The 21,612-nt window shown below is 37.9% G+C and overlaps 1 protein-coding gene across 3 annotated transcripts in view; it reads left to right on the forward strand.

Annotated features, from left to right (window-relative positions):
- The window catches only part of acd (ACD shelterin complex subunit and telomerase recruitment factor), a 30,947-nt gene that overhangs the window by 3,171 nt on the left and 6,164 nt on the right, over positions 1–21,612 (forward strand). For all 3 annotated transcript variants that reach the window (XM_058400641.1, XM_058400640.1, XM_058400642.1), the window contains one exon: positions 2,122–2,212. In XM_058400641.1, coding sequence (XP_058256624.1) covers positions 2,122–2,212 — 91 coding nt within the window. The remainder of the gene's footprint in view (positions 1–2,121; positions 2,213–21,612) is intronic.

A 21,612-nucleotide genomic window follows, 5' to 3' on the forward strand; every position in this document is an offset into this window, starting at 1 on the left:
ATATATATATATATATATATATATATATACACACATATATACACATACACACAGTATATATTATATATATATATATATATATATATATATATATATATATATATATATATATATATATATATATATCTATATCTATATATATATACACATATACATATACACACACAGTTGTGCTCATAAGTTTACATACCCTGGCAGAATTTATGATTTCTTGGCCATTTTTCAGAGAATATAAATGATAACACAAAAACTTTTTTCACTCATGGTTAGTGTTTGTCTGAAGCCATTTATTATCAATCGACTGTGTTTACTCTTTATAAATCATAATGACAACAGAAACTACCCAAATGACCCTGATCAAAAGTTTACATACCCCAGTTCTTAATACCGTGTATTGCCCCCTTTAACATCAATGACAGCTTGAAGTCATTTGTGGTAGTTGTGGATGAGGCTCTTTATCTTCTCAGATGGTAAAGCTGCCCATTCTTCTTGGCAAAAAGCCTCCAGTTCCTGTAAATTCTTGGGCTGTCTTGCATGAACTGCACGTTTGAGATCTTCCCAGAGTGGCTCAATGATATTGAGGTCAGGAGACTGAGATGGCCACTCCAGAACCTTCACTTTATTCTGCTGTAGCCAATGACAGGTCGACTTGGCCTTGTGTTTTGGATCATTGTCATGTTGGAATGTCCAAGTACGTCCCATGCGCAGCTTCTGGGCTGATGAGTGCAAATTTTCCTCCGGTATTTTTTGATAACATACTGCATTCATCTTGCCATCAATTTTGACCAAATTTCCTGTGCCTTTGTAGCTCACAAATCCCCAAAACATCAGCGATCCACCTCCGTGTTTCACAGTAGGAATGGTGTACCTTTCATCATAGGCCTTGTTGACTCCTCTCCAAGTGTAGTGTTTATGGTTGTGGCCAAAAAGTTCAATTTTGGTCTCATCACTCCAAATGACTTTGTGCCAGAAGGTGTGAGGCTTGTCTCTGTGCTGTTTGGTGTATTGTAAGCGGGATACTTTGTGGCATTTGCGTAGTAATGGCTTTCTTCTGGCAACTCGACCATGCAGCCCATCTTTCTTCAAGTGCCTCCTTATTGTGCATCTTGAAACCACATGTTTTCAGAGAGTCCTGTATTTCACCTGAAGTTATTTGTGGGTTTTTCTTTGCATCCCAAACAATTTTCCTGGCAGTTGTGGCTGAAATTTTAGTTGGTGTACCTGACCGTGGTTTGGTTTCAACAGAACCCCTCATTTTCCACTTCTTTATTAGAGTTTGAACACTGCTGATTGGCATTCTCAATTCCTTGGATGTCTTTTTATATCCCTTTCCTGTTTTATACAGTTCAACTACCTTTTCCCGCAGATCCTTTGACAATTCTTTTGCTTCCCCATGACTCAGAATCCAGAACCATCAGTGCAGCACTGGATGAAAGATGCAAGGGTCTGTCAGGAGTCCAGAAACTCATTGACCTTTTATACACACACACTAATTACAAGCAAACAGATCACAGGTGAGGATGGTTACATGGTTACAGATCACATGGTTACCTTTAATAGCCATTCAAACCCGTTTGTGTCAACTTGTGTGCATGTTATCAGGCCAAAATCACCAGGGTATGTAAACTTTTGATCAGGGTCATTTGGGTAGTTTCTGTTGTCATTATGATTTATAAAGAGTAAACAGAGTCGATTGACAATAAATGGCTTCAGCCAAACACTAACCATGAGTGAAAGAAAAGTTTTTGTGTTATCATTCATATTCTCTGAAAAATAGCCAAGAAATCATAAATTCTGCCAGGGTATATAAACTTCTGAGCACAACTGTGTGTATGTATATAATATATAATATTATATATATATATATATATATATATATATATATATATATATATATATATATATATATATATATGTAATGATATTAAAGGTCATTTTAATATTTTAAATATTATTTGAATTATTTTTTAAATATTTTAAATATATTTTTAAAAAAAGTAGTATTAATTTTTTTTGATATGTATAAAAAACATTTTCTTTCCAAATCTGATATTAATAATAAACCTGTTTGTGAGTGTTTCTGTCAGTAAGAAACATTTGGAGTGTGTGTGTGTGTTTCAGGTTGGAGGAGAGAGACACGTTTTCCGGTCTGGACAACACCACGGTGTCGGTGCGAAAGTTCCAGCTGAACTTCCACATGGACCCGGAGCTGGTAGAGTAAACACTGACCTTCACAGATATTCTGTTACACAGAAATCACACACACAGCACAAATAATCACACACAACACAAATAATCACACACACAGCACAAATAATCACACACAGCACAAATAATCACACACACACAGCACAAATAATCACACACACAGCACAAATAATCACACACACAGCACAAATAATCACACACACAGCACAAATAATCACACACACACAGCACAAATAATCACACACACACAGCACAAATAATCACACAGCACAAATAATCACACACACACAGCACAAATAATCACACACACAGCACAAATAATCACACAGCACAAATAATCACACACACAGCACAAATAATCACACACAGAGCACAAATAATCACACACACAGCACAAATAATCACACACACAGCACAAATAATCACACACACAGCACAAATAATCACACACACAGCACAAATAATCACACACGGCACAAATAATCACACACGGCACAAATAATCACACACGGCACAAATAATCACACACGGCACAAATAATCACACGGCACAAATAATCACACGGCACAAATAATCACACACGGCACAAATAATCACACACGGCACAAATAATCACACACGGCACAAATAATCACACACGGCACAAATAATCACACGGCACAAATAATCACACGGCACAAATAATCACACGGCACAAATAATCACACACAGCACAAATAATCACACACAGCACAAATAATCACACACAGCACAAATAATCACACACGGCACAAATAATCACACACGGCACAAATAATCACACACGGCACAAATAATCACACACGGCACAAATAATCACACACACACAGCACAAATAATCACACACGGCACAAATAATCACACACGGCACAAATAATCACACGGCACAAATAATCACACGGCACAAATAATCACACACAGCACAAATAATCACACACAGCACAAATAATCACACACGGCACAAATAATCACACACACACAGCACAAATAATCACACACGGCACAAATAATCACACAGCACAAATAATCACACACACACAGCACAAATAATCACACACGGCACAAATAATCACACACGGCACAAATAATCACACGGCACAAATAATCACACGGCACAAATAATCACACACAGCACAAATAATCACACACAGCACAAATAATCACACACAGCACAAATAATCACACACACACAGCACAAATAATCACACACACAGCACAAATAATCACACACACAGCACAAATAATCACACACAGCACAAATAATCACACACAGCACAAATAATCACACAGCACAAATAATCACACACAGCACAAATAATCACACACACAGCACAAATAATCACACACACAGCACAAATAATCACACACAGAGCACAAATAATCACACAGCACAAATAATCACACACACAGCACAAATAATCACACACAGAGCACAAATAATCACACACACAGCACAAATAATCACACACACAGCACAAATAATCACACACAGCACAAATAATCACACACGGCACAAATAATCACACACGGCACAAATAATCACACAGAGCACAAATAATCACACACAGCACAAATAATCACACACACACAGCACAAATAATCACACACAGCACAAATAATCACACAGAGCACAAATAATCACACACAGCACAAATAATCACACACACACAGCACAAATAATCACACACACACAGCACAAATAATCACACACACACAGCACAAATAATCACACACAGCACAAATAATCACACACGGCACAAATAATCACACACGGCACAAATAATCACACACGGCACAAATAATCACACACGGCACAAATAATCACACAAACACAGCACAAATAATCACACACACACAGCACAAATAATCACACACAGCACAAATAATCACACAGCACAAATAATCACACACACACAGCACAAATAATCTCACACGGCATAAATAATCACACAGCACAAATAATCACACACAGCACAAATAATCACACACACACAGCACAAATAATCACACACAGCACAAATAATCACACACACACAGCACAAAAAATCACACCCAGCACAAATAAGCACGCGCGGCACAAATAATCACACAGCACAAATAATCACACACAGCACAAATAATCACACACACACAGCACAAATAATCACACACAGCACAAATAATCACACACACACAGCACAAATAATCACACACACACAGCACAAATAATCACACACACACAGCACAAATAATCACACACACACAGCACAAATAATCACACACAGCACAAATAATCACACACAGCACAAATAATCACACACAGCACAAATAATCACACACAGCACAAATAATCACACACGGCACAAATAATCACACAGCACAAATAATCACACACACACAGCACAAATAATCACACACACACAGCACAAATAATCACACACAGCACAAATAATCACACAGCACAAATAATCACACACAGCACAAATAATCACACACACACAGCACAAATAATCACACACAGCACAAATAATCACACAGCACAAATAATCACACACACACAGCACAAATAATCTCACACGGCATAAATAATCACACAGCACAAATAATCACACACAGCACAAATAATCACACACACACAGCACAAATAATCACACACACACAGCACAAATAATCACACACAGCACAAATAATCACACACAGCACAAATAATCACACACACAGCACAAATAATCACACACACACAGCACAAATAATCACACACACACAGCACAAATAATCACACACACACAGCACAAATAATCACACACAGCACAAATAATCACACACAGCACAAATAATCACACACAGCACAAATAATCACACACAGCACAAATAATCACACACAGCACAAATAATCACACACACACAGCACAAATAATCACACACAGCACAAATAATCACACAGCACAAATAATCACACAGCACAAATAATCACACACAGCACAAATAATCACACACACACAGCACAAATAATCACACACGGCACAAATAATCACACACACACAGCACAAATAATCACACACACACAGCACAAATAATCACACACAGCACAAATAATCACACACACACAGCACAAATAATCACACACACACAGCACAAATAATCACACACACACAGCACAAATAATCACACAAACACAGCACAAATAATCACACAAACACAGCACAAATAATCACACACAGCACAAATAATCACACAGCACAAATAATCACACAGCACAAATAATCACACACAGCACAAATAATCACACACACAGCACAAATAATCACACACAGCACAAATAATCACACACACACAGCACAAATAATCACACACAGCACAAATAATCACACACACACAGCACAAATAATCACACACACACAGCACAAATAATCACACACAGCACAAATAATCACACACACACAGCACAAATAATCACACACACACAGCACAAATAATCACACACACACAGCACAAATAATCACACACACAGCACAAATAATCACACACAGCACAAATAATCACACACACACAGCACAAATAATCACACACAGCACAAATAATCACACACACACAGCACAAATAATCACACACACACAGCACAAATAATCACACACACACAGCACAAATAATCACACACACACAGCACAAATAATCACACACACACAGCACAAATAATCACACACAGCACAAATAATCACACAGCACAAATAATCACACACAGCACAAATAATCACACAGCACAAATAATCACACACACACAGCACAAATAATCACACACACACAGCACAAATAATCACACACACACAGCACAAATAATCACACACAGCACAAATAATCACACACACACAGCACAAATAATCACACAAACACAGCACAAATAATCACACACAGCACAAATAATCACACACGGCACAAATAATCACACACACACAGCACAAATAATCACACACACACAGCACAAATAATCACACAAACACAGCACAAATAATCACACACAGCACAAATAATCACACACGGCACAAATAATCACACACACACAGCACAAATAATCACACACACACAGCACAAATAATCACACACACACAGCACAAATAATCACACACACACAGCACAAATAATCACACACAGCACAAATAATCACACAGCACAAATAATCACACACAGCACAAATAATCACACAGCACAAATAATCACACACACACAGCACAAATAATCACACACACACAGCACAAATAATCACACACACACAGCACAAATAATCACACACAGCACAAATAATCACACACACAGCACAAATAATCACACACAGCACAAATAATCACACACACACAGCACAAATAATCACACACAGCACAAATAATCACACACACACAGCACAAATAATCACACACACACAGCACAAATAATCACACACAGCACAAATAATCACACACACACAGCACAAATAATCACACACACACAGCACAAATAATCACACACACACAGCACAAATAATCACACACACAGCACAAATAATCACACACAGCACAAATAATCACACACACACAGCACAAATAATCACACACAGCACAAATAATCACACACACACAGCACAAATAATCACACACACACAGCACAAATAATCACACACACACAGCACAAATAATCACACACACACAGCACAAATAATCACACACACACAGCACAAATAATCACACACAGCACAAATAATCACACAGCACAAATAATCACACACAGCACAAATAATCACACAGCACAAATAATCACACACACACAGCACAAATAATCACACACACACAGCACAAATAATCACACACACACAGCACAAATAATCACACACAGCACAAATAATCACACACACACAGCACAAATAATCACACAAACACAGCACAAATAATCACACACAGCACAAATAATCACACACAGCACAAATAATCACACACAGCACAAATAATCACACACAGCACAAATAATCACACACACACAGCACAAATAATCACACACAGCACAAATAATCACACACACACAGCACAAATAATCACACACACACAGCACAAATAATCACACACACACAGCACAAATAATCACACACACAGCACAAATAATCACACACAGCACAAATAATCACACACACACAGCACAAATAATCACACACACACAGCACAAATAATCACACACACACAGCACAAATAATCACACACACACAGCACAAATAATCACACACACACAGCACAAATAATCACACACACACAGCACAAATAATCACACACGGCACAAATAATCACACACACACAGCACAAATAATCACACACAGCACAAATAATCACACAGCACAAATAATCACACACACACAGCACAAATAATCTCACACGGCATAAATAATCACACAGCACAAATAATCACACACAGCACAAATAATCACACACACACAGCACAAATAATCACACACACACAGCACAAATAATCACACACAGCACAAATAATCACACACACAGCACAAATAATCACACACACACAGCACAAATAATCACACACACACAGCACAAATAATCACACACACACAGCACAAATAATCACACACAGCACAAATAATCACACACAGCACAAATAATCACACACAGCACAAATAATCACACACAGCACAAATAATCACACACAGCACAAATAATCACACACACACAGCACAAATAATCACACACAGCACAAATAATCACACAGCACAAATAATCACACAGCACAAATAATCACACACAGCACAAATAATCACACACACACAGCACAAATAATCACACACGGCACAAATAATCACACACACACAGCACAAATAATCACACACACACAGCACAAATAATCACACACAGCACAAATAATCACACACACACAGCACAAATAATCACACACACACAGCACAAATAATCACACACACACAGCACAAATAATCACACAAACACAGCACAAATAATCACACACGGCACAAATAATCACACACAGCACAAATAATCACACACAGCACAAATAATCACACACAGCACAAATAATCACACACAGCACAAATAATCACACACACACAGCACAAATAATCACACACAGCACAAATAATCACACAGCACAAATAATCACACAGCACAAATAATCACACACAGCACAAATAATCACACACACACAGCACAAATAATCACACACGGCACAAATAATCACACACACACAGCACAAATAATCACACACACACAGCACAAATAATCACACACAGCACAAATAATCACACACACACAGCACAAATAATCACACACACACAGCACAAATAATCACACACACACAGCACAAATAATCACACAAACACAGCACAAATAATCACACAAACACAGCACAAATAATCACACACAGCACAAATAATCACACAGCACAAATAATCACACAGCACAAATAATCACACACAGCACAAATAATCACACACACAGCACAAATAATCACACACAGCACAAATAATCACACACACACAGCACAAATAATCACACACAGCACAAATAATCACACACACACAGCACAAATAATCACACACACACAGCACAAATAATCACACACAGCACAAATAATCACACACACACAGCACAAATAATCACACACACACAGCACAAATAATCACACACACACAGCACAAATAATCACACACACAGCACAAATAATCACACACAGCACAAATAATCACACACACACAGCACAAATAATCACACACAGCACAAATAATCACACACACACAGCACAAATAATCACACACACACAGCACAAATAATCACACACACACAGCACAAATAATCACACACACACAGCACAAATAATCACACACACACAGCACAAATAATCACACACGGCACAAATAATCACACACACACAGCACAAATAATCACACACAGCACAAATAATCACACAGCACAAATAATCACACACACACAGCACAAATAATCTCACACGGCATAAATAATCACACAGCACAAATAATCACACACAGCACAAATAATCACACGGCACAAATAATCACACACAGCACAAATAATCACACACAGCACAAATAATCACACACAGCACAAATAATCACACGCGGCACAAATAATCACACGGCACAAATAATCACACGCAGCACAAATAATCACACACGGCACAAATAATCACACACACACAGCACAAATAATCACACACAGCACAAATAATCACACACAGCACAAATAATCACACACGGCACAAATAATCACACAGAGCACAAATAATCACACAGAGCACAAATAATCACACACAGCACAAATAATCACACGCAGCACAAATAATCACACGCAGCACAAATAATCACACACGGCACAAATAATCACACACACACAGCACAAATAATCACACACAGCACAAATAATCACACACAGCACAAATAATCACACACGGCACAAATAATCACACACACACAGCACAAATAATCACACACAGCACAAATAATCACACACAGCACAAATAATCACACGCAGCACAAATAATCACACGCAGCACAAATAATCACACGCAGCACAAATAATCACACACGGCACAAATAATCACACACACACAGCACAAATAATCACACACAGCACAAATAATCACACACAGCACAAATAATCACACGCAGCACAAATAATCACACACGGCACAAATAATCACACACACACAGCACAAATAATCACACACAGCACAAATAATCACACACAGCACAAATAATCACACACGGCACAAATAATCACACAGAGCACAAATAATCACACAGAGCACAAAATCACACACAGCACAAATAATCACACACACACAGCACAAATAATCACACACACACAGCACAAATAATCACACACGGCACAAATAATCACACACGGCACAAATAATCACACACGGCACAAATAATCACACACACACAGCACAAATAATCACACACAGCACAAATAATCACACAGCACAAATAATCACACACACACAGCACAAATAATCTCACACGGCATAAATAATCACACAGCACAAATAATCACACACAGCACAAATAATCACACACACACAGCACAAATAATCACACACACACAGCACAAATAATCACACACAGCACAAATAATCACACACAGCACAAATAATCACACACACAGCACAAATAATCACACACACACAGCACAAATAATCACACACACACAGCACAAATAATCACACACACACAGCACAAATAATCACACACAGCACAAATAATCACACACAGCACAAATAATCACACACAGCACAAATAATCACACACAGCACAAATAATCACACACACACAGCACAAATAATCACACACAGCACAAATAATCACACAGCACAAATAATCACACAGCACAAATAATCACACACAGCACAAATAATCACACACACACAGCACAAATAATCACACACGGCACAAATAATCACACACACACAGCACAAATAATCACACACACACAGCACAAATAATCACACACAGCACAAATAATCACACACACACAGCACAAATAATCACACACACACAGCACAAATAATCACACACACACAGCACAAATAATCACACAAACACAGCACAAATAATCACACAAACACAGCACAAATAATCACACACAGCACAAATAATCACACAGCACAAATAATCACACAGCACAAATAATCACACACAGCACAAATAATCACACACACAGCACAAATAATCACACACAGCACAAATAATCACACACACACAGCACAAATAATCACACACAGCACAAATAATCACACACACACAGCACAAATAATCACACACACACAGCACAAATAATCACACACAGCACAAATAATCACACACACACAGCACAAATAATCACACACACACAGCACAAATAATCACACACACACAGCACAAATAATCACACACACAGCACAAATAATCACACACAGCACAAATAATCACACACACACAGCACAAATAATCACACACAGCACAAATAATCACACACACACAGCACAAATAATCACACACACACAGCACAAATAATCACACACACACAGCACAAATAATCACACACACACAGCACAAATAATCACACACACACAGCACAAATAATCACACACAGCACAAATAATCACACAGCACAAATAATCACACACAGCACAAATAATCACACAGCACAAATAATCACACACACACAGCACAAATAATCACACACACACAGCACAAATAATCACACACACACAGCACAAATAATCACACACAGCACAAATAATCACACACACACAGCACAAATAATCACACAAACACAGCACAAATAATCACACACGGCACAAATAATCACACACACACAGCACAAATAATCACACACACACAGCACAAATAATCACACAAACACAGCACAAATAATCACACACAGCACAAATAATCACACACGGCACAAATAATCACACACACACAGCACAAATAATCACACACACACAGCACAAATAATCACACACACACAGCACAAATAATCACACACACACAGCACAAATAATCACACACAGCACAAATAATCACACAGCACAAATAATCACACACAGCACAAATAATCACACAGCACAAATAATCACACACACACAGCACAAATAATCACACACACACAGCACAAATAATCACACACACACAGCACAAATAATCACACACAGCACAAATAATCACACACACAGCACAAATAATCACACACAGCACAAATAATCACACACACACAGCACAAATAATCACACACAGCACAAATAATCACACACACACAGCACAAATAATCACACACACACAGCACAAATAATCACACACAGCACAAATAATCACACACACACAGCACAAATAATCACACACACACAGCACAAATAATCACACACACAGCACAAATAATCACACACAGCACAAATAATCACACACACACAGCACAAATAATCACACACAGCACAAATAATCACACACACACAGCACAAATAATCACACACACACAGCACAAATAATCACACACACACAGCACAAATAATCACACACACACAGCACAAATAATCACACACACACAGCACAAATAATCACACACAGCACAAATAATCACACAGCACAAATAATCACACACAGCACAAATAATCACACAGCACAAATAATCACACACACACAGCACAAATAATCACACACACACAGCACAAATAATCACACACACACAGCACAAATAATCACACACAGCACAAATAATCACACACACACAGCACAAATAATCACACAAACACAGCACAAATAATCACACACAGCACAAATAATCACACACAGCACAAATAATCACACACAGCACAAATAATCACACACAGCACAAATAATCACACACACACAGCACAAATAATCACACACAGCACAAATAATCACACACACACAGCACAAATAATCACACACACACAGCACAAATAATCACACACACACAGCACAAATAATCACACACACACAGCACAAATAATCACACACAGCACAAATAATCACACACACACAGCACAAATAATCACACACACACAGCACAAATAATCACACACACACAGCACAAATAATCACACACACACAGCACAAATAATCACACACACACAGCACAAATAATCACACACACACAGCACAAATAATCACACACGGCACAAATAATCACACACACACAGCACAAATAATCACACACAGCACAAATAATCACACAGCACAAATAATCACACACACACAGCACAAATAATCTCACACGGCATAAATAATCACACAGCACAAATAATCACACACAGCACAAATAATCACACACACACAGCACAAATAATCACACACACACAGCACAAATAATCACACACAGCACAAATAATCACACACACAGCACAAATAATCACACACACACAGCACAAATAATCACACACACACAGCACAAATAATCACACACACACAGCACAAATAATCACACACAGCACAAATAATCACACACAGCACAAATAATCACACACAGCACAAATAATCACACACAGCACAAATAATCACACACAGCACAAATAATCACACACACACAGCACAAATAATCACACACAGCACAAATAATCACACAGCACAAATAATCACACAGCACAAATAATCACACACAGCACAAATAATCACACACACACAGCACAAATAATCACACACGGCACAAATAATCACACACACACAGCACAAATAATCACACACACACAGCACAAATAATCACACACAGCACAAATAATCACACACACACAGCACAAATAATCACACACACACAGCACAAATAATCACACACACACAGCACAAATAATCACACAAACACAGCACAAATAATCACACAAACACAGCACAAATAATCACACACAGCACAAATAATCACACAGCACAAATAATCACACAGCACAAATAATCACACACAGCACAAATAATCACACACACAGCACAAATAATCACACACAGCACAAATAATCACACAGCACAAATAATCACACACACACAGCACAAATAATCACACACACACAGCACAAATAATCACACACAGCACAAATAATCACACACACACAGCACAAATAATCACACACAGCACAAATAATCACACACGGCACAAATAATCACACAGCACAAATAATCACACACAGCACAAATAATCACACACGGCACAAATAATCACACAGCACAAATAATCACACAGCACAAATAATCACACACACACAGCACAAATAATCACACACACACAGCACAAATAATCACACACACACAGCACAAATAATCACACACGGCACAAATAATCACACACAGCACAAATAATCACACACACACAGCACAAATAATCACACACACAGCACAAATAATCACACACACACAGCACAAATAATCACACACACACAGCACAAAATCACACACACAGCACAAATAATCACACACACACAGCACAAATAATCACACACACACAGCACAAATAATCACACACGGCACAAATAATCACACACAGCACAAATAATCACACACACACAGCACAAATAATCACACACGGCACAAATAATCACACACGGCACAAATAATCACACACGGCACAAATAATCACACACAGCACAAATAATCACACACACACAGCACAAATAATCACACACAGCACAAATAATCACACACAGCACAAATAATCACACACGGCACAAATAATCACACAGAGCACAAATAATCACACAGAGCACAAAATCACACACAGCACAAATAATCACACACACACAGCACAAATAATCACACACACACAGCACAAATAATCACACACGGCACAAATAATCACACACGGCACAAATAATCACACACACACAGCACAAATAATCACACACAGCACAAATAATCACACAGCACAAATAATCACACAGCACAAATAATCACACACAGCACAAATAATCACACACACAGCACAAATAATCACACACAGCACAAATAATCACACACACACAGCACAAATAATCACACACAGCACAAATAATCACACACACACAGCACAAATAATCACACACACACAGCACAAATAATCACACACAGCACAAATAATCACACACACACAGCACAAATAATCACACACAGCACAAATAATCACACACGGCACAAATAATCACACACGGCACAAATAATCACACACGGCACAAATAATCACACACGGCACAAATAATCACACACGGCACAAATAATCACACACGGCACAAATAATCACACACGGCACAAATAATCACACACAGCACAAATAATCACACACACACAGCACAAATAATCACACACACACAGCACAAATAATCACACACGGCACAAATAATCACACACAGCACAAATAATCACACACACACAGCACAAATAATCACACACACAGCACAAATAATCACACACACACAGCACAAATAATCACACACACACAGCACAAAATCACACACACAGCACAAATAATCACACACACACAGCACAAATAATCACACACACACAGCACAAATAATCACACACGGCACAAATAATCACACACAGCACAAATAATCACACACACACAGCACAAATAATCACACAAACACAGCACAAATAATCACACACAGCACAAATAATCACACACGGCACAAATAATCACACACAGCACAAATAATCACACACACACAGCACAAATAATCACACACAGCACAAATAATCACACACAGCACAAATAATCACACACGGCACAAATAATCACACAGAGCACAAATAATCACACAGAGCACAAAATCACACACAGCACAAATAATCACACACACACAGCACAAATAATCACACACACACAGCACAAATAATCACACACGGCACAAATAATCACACACGGCACAAATAATCACACACACACAGCACAAATAATCACACACAGCACAAATAATCACACACACACAGCACAAATAATCACACACACACAGCACAAATAATCACACACACACAGCACAAATAATCACACACACACAGCACAAATAATCACACACACACAGCACAAATAATCACACACACACAGCACAAATAATCACACACACACAGCACAAATAATCACACACAGCACAAATAATCACACACAGCACAAATAATCACACACAGCACAAATAATCACACACAGCACAAATAATCACACACACACAGCACAAATAATCACACACAGCACAAATAATCACACACAGCACAAATAATCACACAGCACAAATAATCACACAGCACAAATAATCACACACAGCACAAATAATCACACACACACAGCACAAATAATCACACACGGCACAAATAATCACACACACACAGCACAAATAATCACACACACACAGCACAAATAATCACACACAGCACAAATAATCACACACACACAGCACAAATAATCACACACACACAGCACAAATAATCACACACACACAGCACAAATAATCACACAAACACAGCACAAATAATCACACAAACACAGCACAAATAATCACACACAGCACAAATAATCACACAACACAAATAATCACACAGCACAAATAATCACACACAGCACAAATAATCACACACACAGCACAAATAATCACACACAGCACAAATAATCACACACACACAGCACAAATAATCACACACAGCACAAATAATCACACACACACAGCACAAATAATCACACACACACAGCACAAATAATCACACACAGCACAAATAATCACACACACACAGCACAAATAATCACACACACACAGCACAAATAATCACACACACACAGCACAAATAATCACACACACAGCACAAATAATCACACACAGCACAAATAATCACACACACACAGCACAAATAATCACACACAGCACAAATAATCACACACACACAGCACAAATAATCACACACACACAGCACAAATAATCACACACACACAGCACAAATAATCACACACAGCACAAATAATCACACACAGCACAAATAATCACACGCAGCACAAATAATCACACACGGCACAAATAATCACACACACACAGCACAAATAATCACACACAGCACAAATAATCACACACAGCACAAATAATCACACACGGCACAAATAATCACACAGAGCACAAAATCACACACAGCACAAATAATCACACACACACAGCACAAATAATCACACACACACAGCACAAATAATCACACACGGCACAAATAATCACACACGGCACAAATAATCACACACGGCACAAATAATCACACACACACAGCACAAATAATCACACACAGCACAAATAATCACACAGCACAAATAATCACACACACACAGCACAAATAATCTCACACGGCATAAATAATCACACAGCACAAATAATCACACACAGCACAAATAATCACACACACACAGCACAAATAATCACACACACACAGCACAAATAATCACACACAGCACAAATAATCACACACACAGCACAAATAATCACACACACACAGCACAAATAATCACACACACACAGCACAAATAATCACACACACACAGCACAAATAATCACACACAGCACAAATAATCACACACAGCACAAATAATCACACACAGCACAAATAATCACACAGCACAAATAATCACACACACACAGCACAAATAATCACACACAGCACAAATAATCACACGGCACAAATAATCACACAGCACAAATAATCACACACAGCACAAATAATCACACACACACAGCACAAATAATCACACACAGCACAAATAATCACACACACACAGCACAAATAATCACACACACACAGCACAAATAATCACACACAGCACAAATAATCACACACACACAGCACAAATAAACACACACACACAGCACAAATAATCACACACACACAGCACAAATAATCACACAAACACAGCACAAATAATCACACACAGCACAAATAATCACACAGCACAAATAATCACACAGCACAAATAATCACACACAGCACAAATAATCACACACACAGCACAAATAATCACACACAGCACAAATAATCACACACACACAGCACAAATAATCACACACAGCACAAATAATCACACACACACAGCACAAATAATCACACACACACAGCACAAATAATCACACACAGCACAAATAATCACACACACACAGCACAAATAATCACACACACACAGCACAAATAATCACACACAGCACAAATAATCACACACACACAGCACAAATAATCACACACACACAGCACAAATAATCACACACACACAGCACAAATAATCACACACACAGCACAAATAATCACACACAGCACAAATAATCACACACACACAGCACAAATAATCACACACACACAGCACAAATAATCACACACACACAGCACAAATAATCACACACACACAGCACAAATAATCACACAAACACAGCACAAATAATCACACACAGCACAAATAATCACACAGCACAAATAATCACACACAGCACAAATAATCACACAGCACAAATAATCACACAGCACAAATAATCACACACAGCACAAATAATCACACACGGCACAAATAATCACACAGCACAAATAATCACACACGGCACAAATAATCACACGGCACAAATAATCACACACGGCACAAATAATCACACACGGCACAAATAATCACACACAGCACAAATAATCACACACACACAGCACAAATAATCACACACACACAGCACAAATAATCACACAAACACAGCACAAATAATCACACACAGCACAAATAATCACACAGCACAAATAATCACACACAGCACAAATAATCACACAGCACAAATAATCACACAGCACAAATAATCACACACAGCACAAATAATCACACACGGCACAAATAATCACACAGCACAAATAATCACACACGGCACAAATAATCACACGGCACAAATAATCACACACGGCACAAATAATCACACACGGCACAAATAATCACACACGGCACAAATAATCACACAGCACAAATAATCACACACGGCACAAATAATCACACGGCACAAATAATCACACACGGCACAAATAATCACACACGGCACAAATAATCACACACGGCACAAATAATCACACACACACAGCACAAATAATCACACACACACAGCACAAATAATCACACACAGCACAAATAATCACACACAGCACAAATAATCACACACAGCACAAATAATCACACACACACAGCACAAATAATCACACACAGCACAAATAATCACACACGGCACAAATAATCACACACAGCACAAATAATCACACACGGCACAAATAATCACACGGCACAAATAATCACACACGGCACAAATAATCACACACGGCACAAATAATCACACACAGCACAAATAATCACACACGGCACAAATAATCACACACAGCACAAATAATCACACACACACAGCACAAATAATCACACACACAGCACAAATAATCACACACACACAGCACAAATAATCACACACACACAGCACAAATAATCACACACACACAGCACAAATAATCACACACACACAGCACAAATAATCACACACAGCACAAATAATCACACACAGCACAAATAATCACACACACACAGCACAAATAATCACACACACAGCACAAATAATCACACACACAGCACAAATAATCACACACACACAGCACAAATAATCACACACGGCACAAATAATCACACACAGCACAAATAATCACACACACACAGCACAAATAATCACACACACAGCACAAATAATCACACACACACAGCACAAATAATCACACACACACAGCACAAAATCACACACACAGCACAAATAATCACACACACACAGCACAAATAATCACACACACACAGCACAAATAATCACACACGGCACAAATAATCACACACAGCACAAATAATCACACACACACAGCACAAATAATCACACAAACACAGCACAAATAATCACACACAGCACAAATAATCACACACGGCACAAATAATCACACACGGCACAAATAATCACACACACACAGCACAAATAATCACACAAACACAGCACAAATAATCACACAGCACAAATAATCACACAGCACAAATAATCACACACAGCACAAATAATCACACAGCACAAATAATCACACAGCACAAATAATCACACACAGCACAAATAATCACACACGGCACAAATAATCACACGGCACAAATAATCACACACGGCACAAATAATCACACACGGCACAAATAATCACACACGGCACAAATAATCACACACAGCACAAATAATCACACAAACACAGCACAAATAATCACACACAGCACAAATAATCACACAGCACAAATAATCACACACACACAGCACAAATGATCACACACACAGCACAAATAATCACACACAGCACAAATAATCACACACACAGCACAAATAATCACACAGCACAAATAATCACACACACACAGCACAAATAATCACACACACACACACAAATAATCATACACACAATCACACACACACACACAAATAATCTCACACACACAAATAATCACACACAGCACAAATAATCACACACACAGCACAAATAATCACACACAGCACAAATAATCACACAGCACAAATAATCACACACACAGCACAAATAATCACACACACAGCACAAATAATCACACACACACAGCACAAATAATCACACACACAGCACAAATAATCACACACACAGCACAAATAATCACACACACACACAAATAATCACACACACAGCACAAATAATCACACACACACACACACACAAATAATCACACACACACACAAATAATCACACACACAGCACAAATAATCACACACACAGCACAAATAATCACACACACACACAAATAATCACACACACAGCACAAATAATCACACACACACACAAATAATCACACACACAGCACAAATAATCATACACAGCACAAATAATCACACAGCACAAATAATCACACACACAGCACAAATAATCACACACACAGCACAAATAATCACACACACACAGCACAAATAATCACACACACAGCACAAATAATCACACACACAGCACAAATAATCACACACACACACAAATAATCACACACACAGCACAAATAATCACACACACACACACACACAAATAATCATACACACAAATAATCTCACACACACAAATAATCACACACACACAAATAATCACACACACACAGCACAAATAATCACACACACAAATAATCGCACACAAAAATAATCAAACACACACAGCACAAATAATCACACACACACACACAAATAATCAAACACACACAGCACAAATAATCATACACACACACAAATAATCAAACACATAGCACAAATAATCACACACACAAATAATCACACACAAATAAACACACAAAGAATCACACACACAGACACACACACAAATAATCAGACACACACACAAATAATCTCACACACACACACAAATAATCACACACACACAAATAATCTCACACACACGCACAAATAATCACACACGCACAAATAATCACACACGCACAAATAATCACACACACAAATAATCATACACACACACACAAATAATCATACACACACAAATAATCATACACACACACACAAATAATCATACACACACACACAAATAATCACACACACACAGCACAAATAATCACACACACACAGCACAAATAATCACACACACAGCACAAATAATCACACACACAGAACAAATAATCACACACACACACACAAATAATCATACACACAATCACACACACACACACAAATAATCTCACACACACAAATAATCACACACACACAAATAATCACACACACACAGCACAAATAATCACACACACACACACACACAAATAATCTCACACACACAAATAAACACACGCACAAATAATCAAACACACACAGCACAAATAATCACACACACACACACACAAATAA

The sequence above is a fragment of the Hemibagrus wyckioides genome, linkage group LG10 (genome assembly GCF_019097595.1).
Source record: "Hemibagrus wyckioides isolate EC202008001 linkage group LG10, SWU_Hwy_1.0, whole genome shotgun sequence".
NCBI classification, from domain to species: domain Eukaryota; kingdom Metazoa; phylum Chordata; class Actinopteri; order Siluriformes; family Bagridae; genus Hemibagrus; species Hemibagrus wyckioides.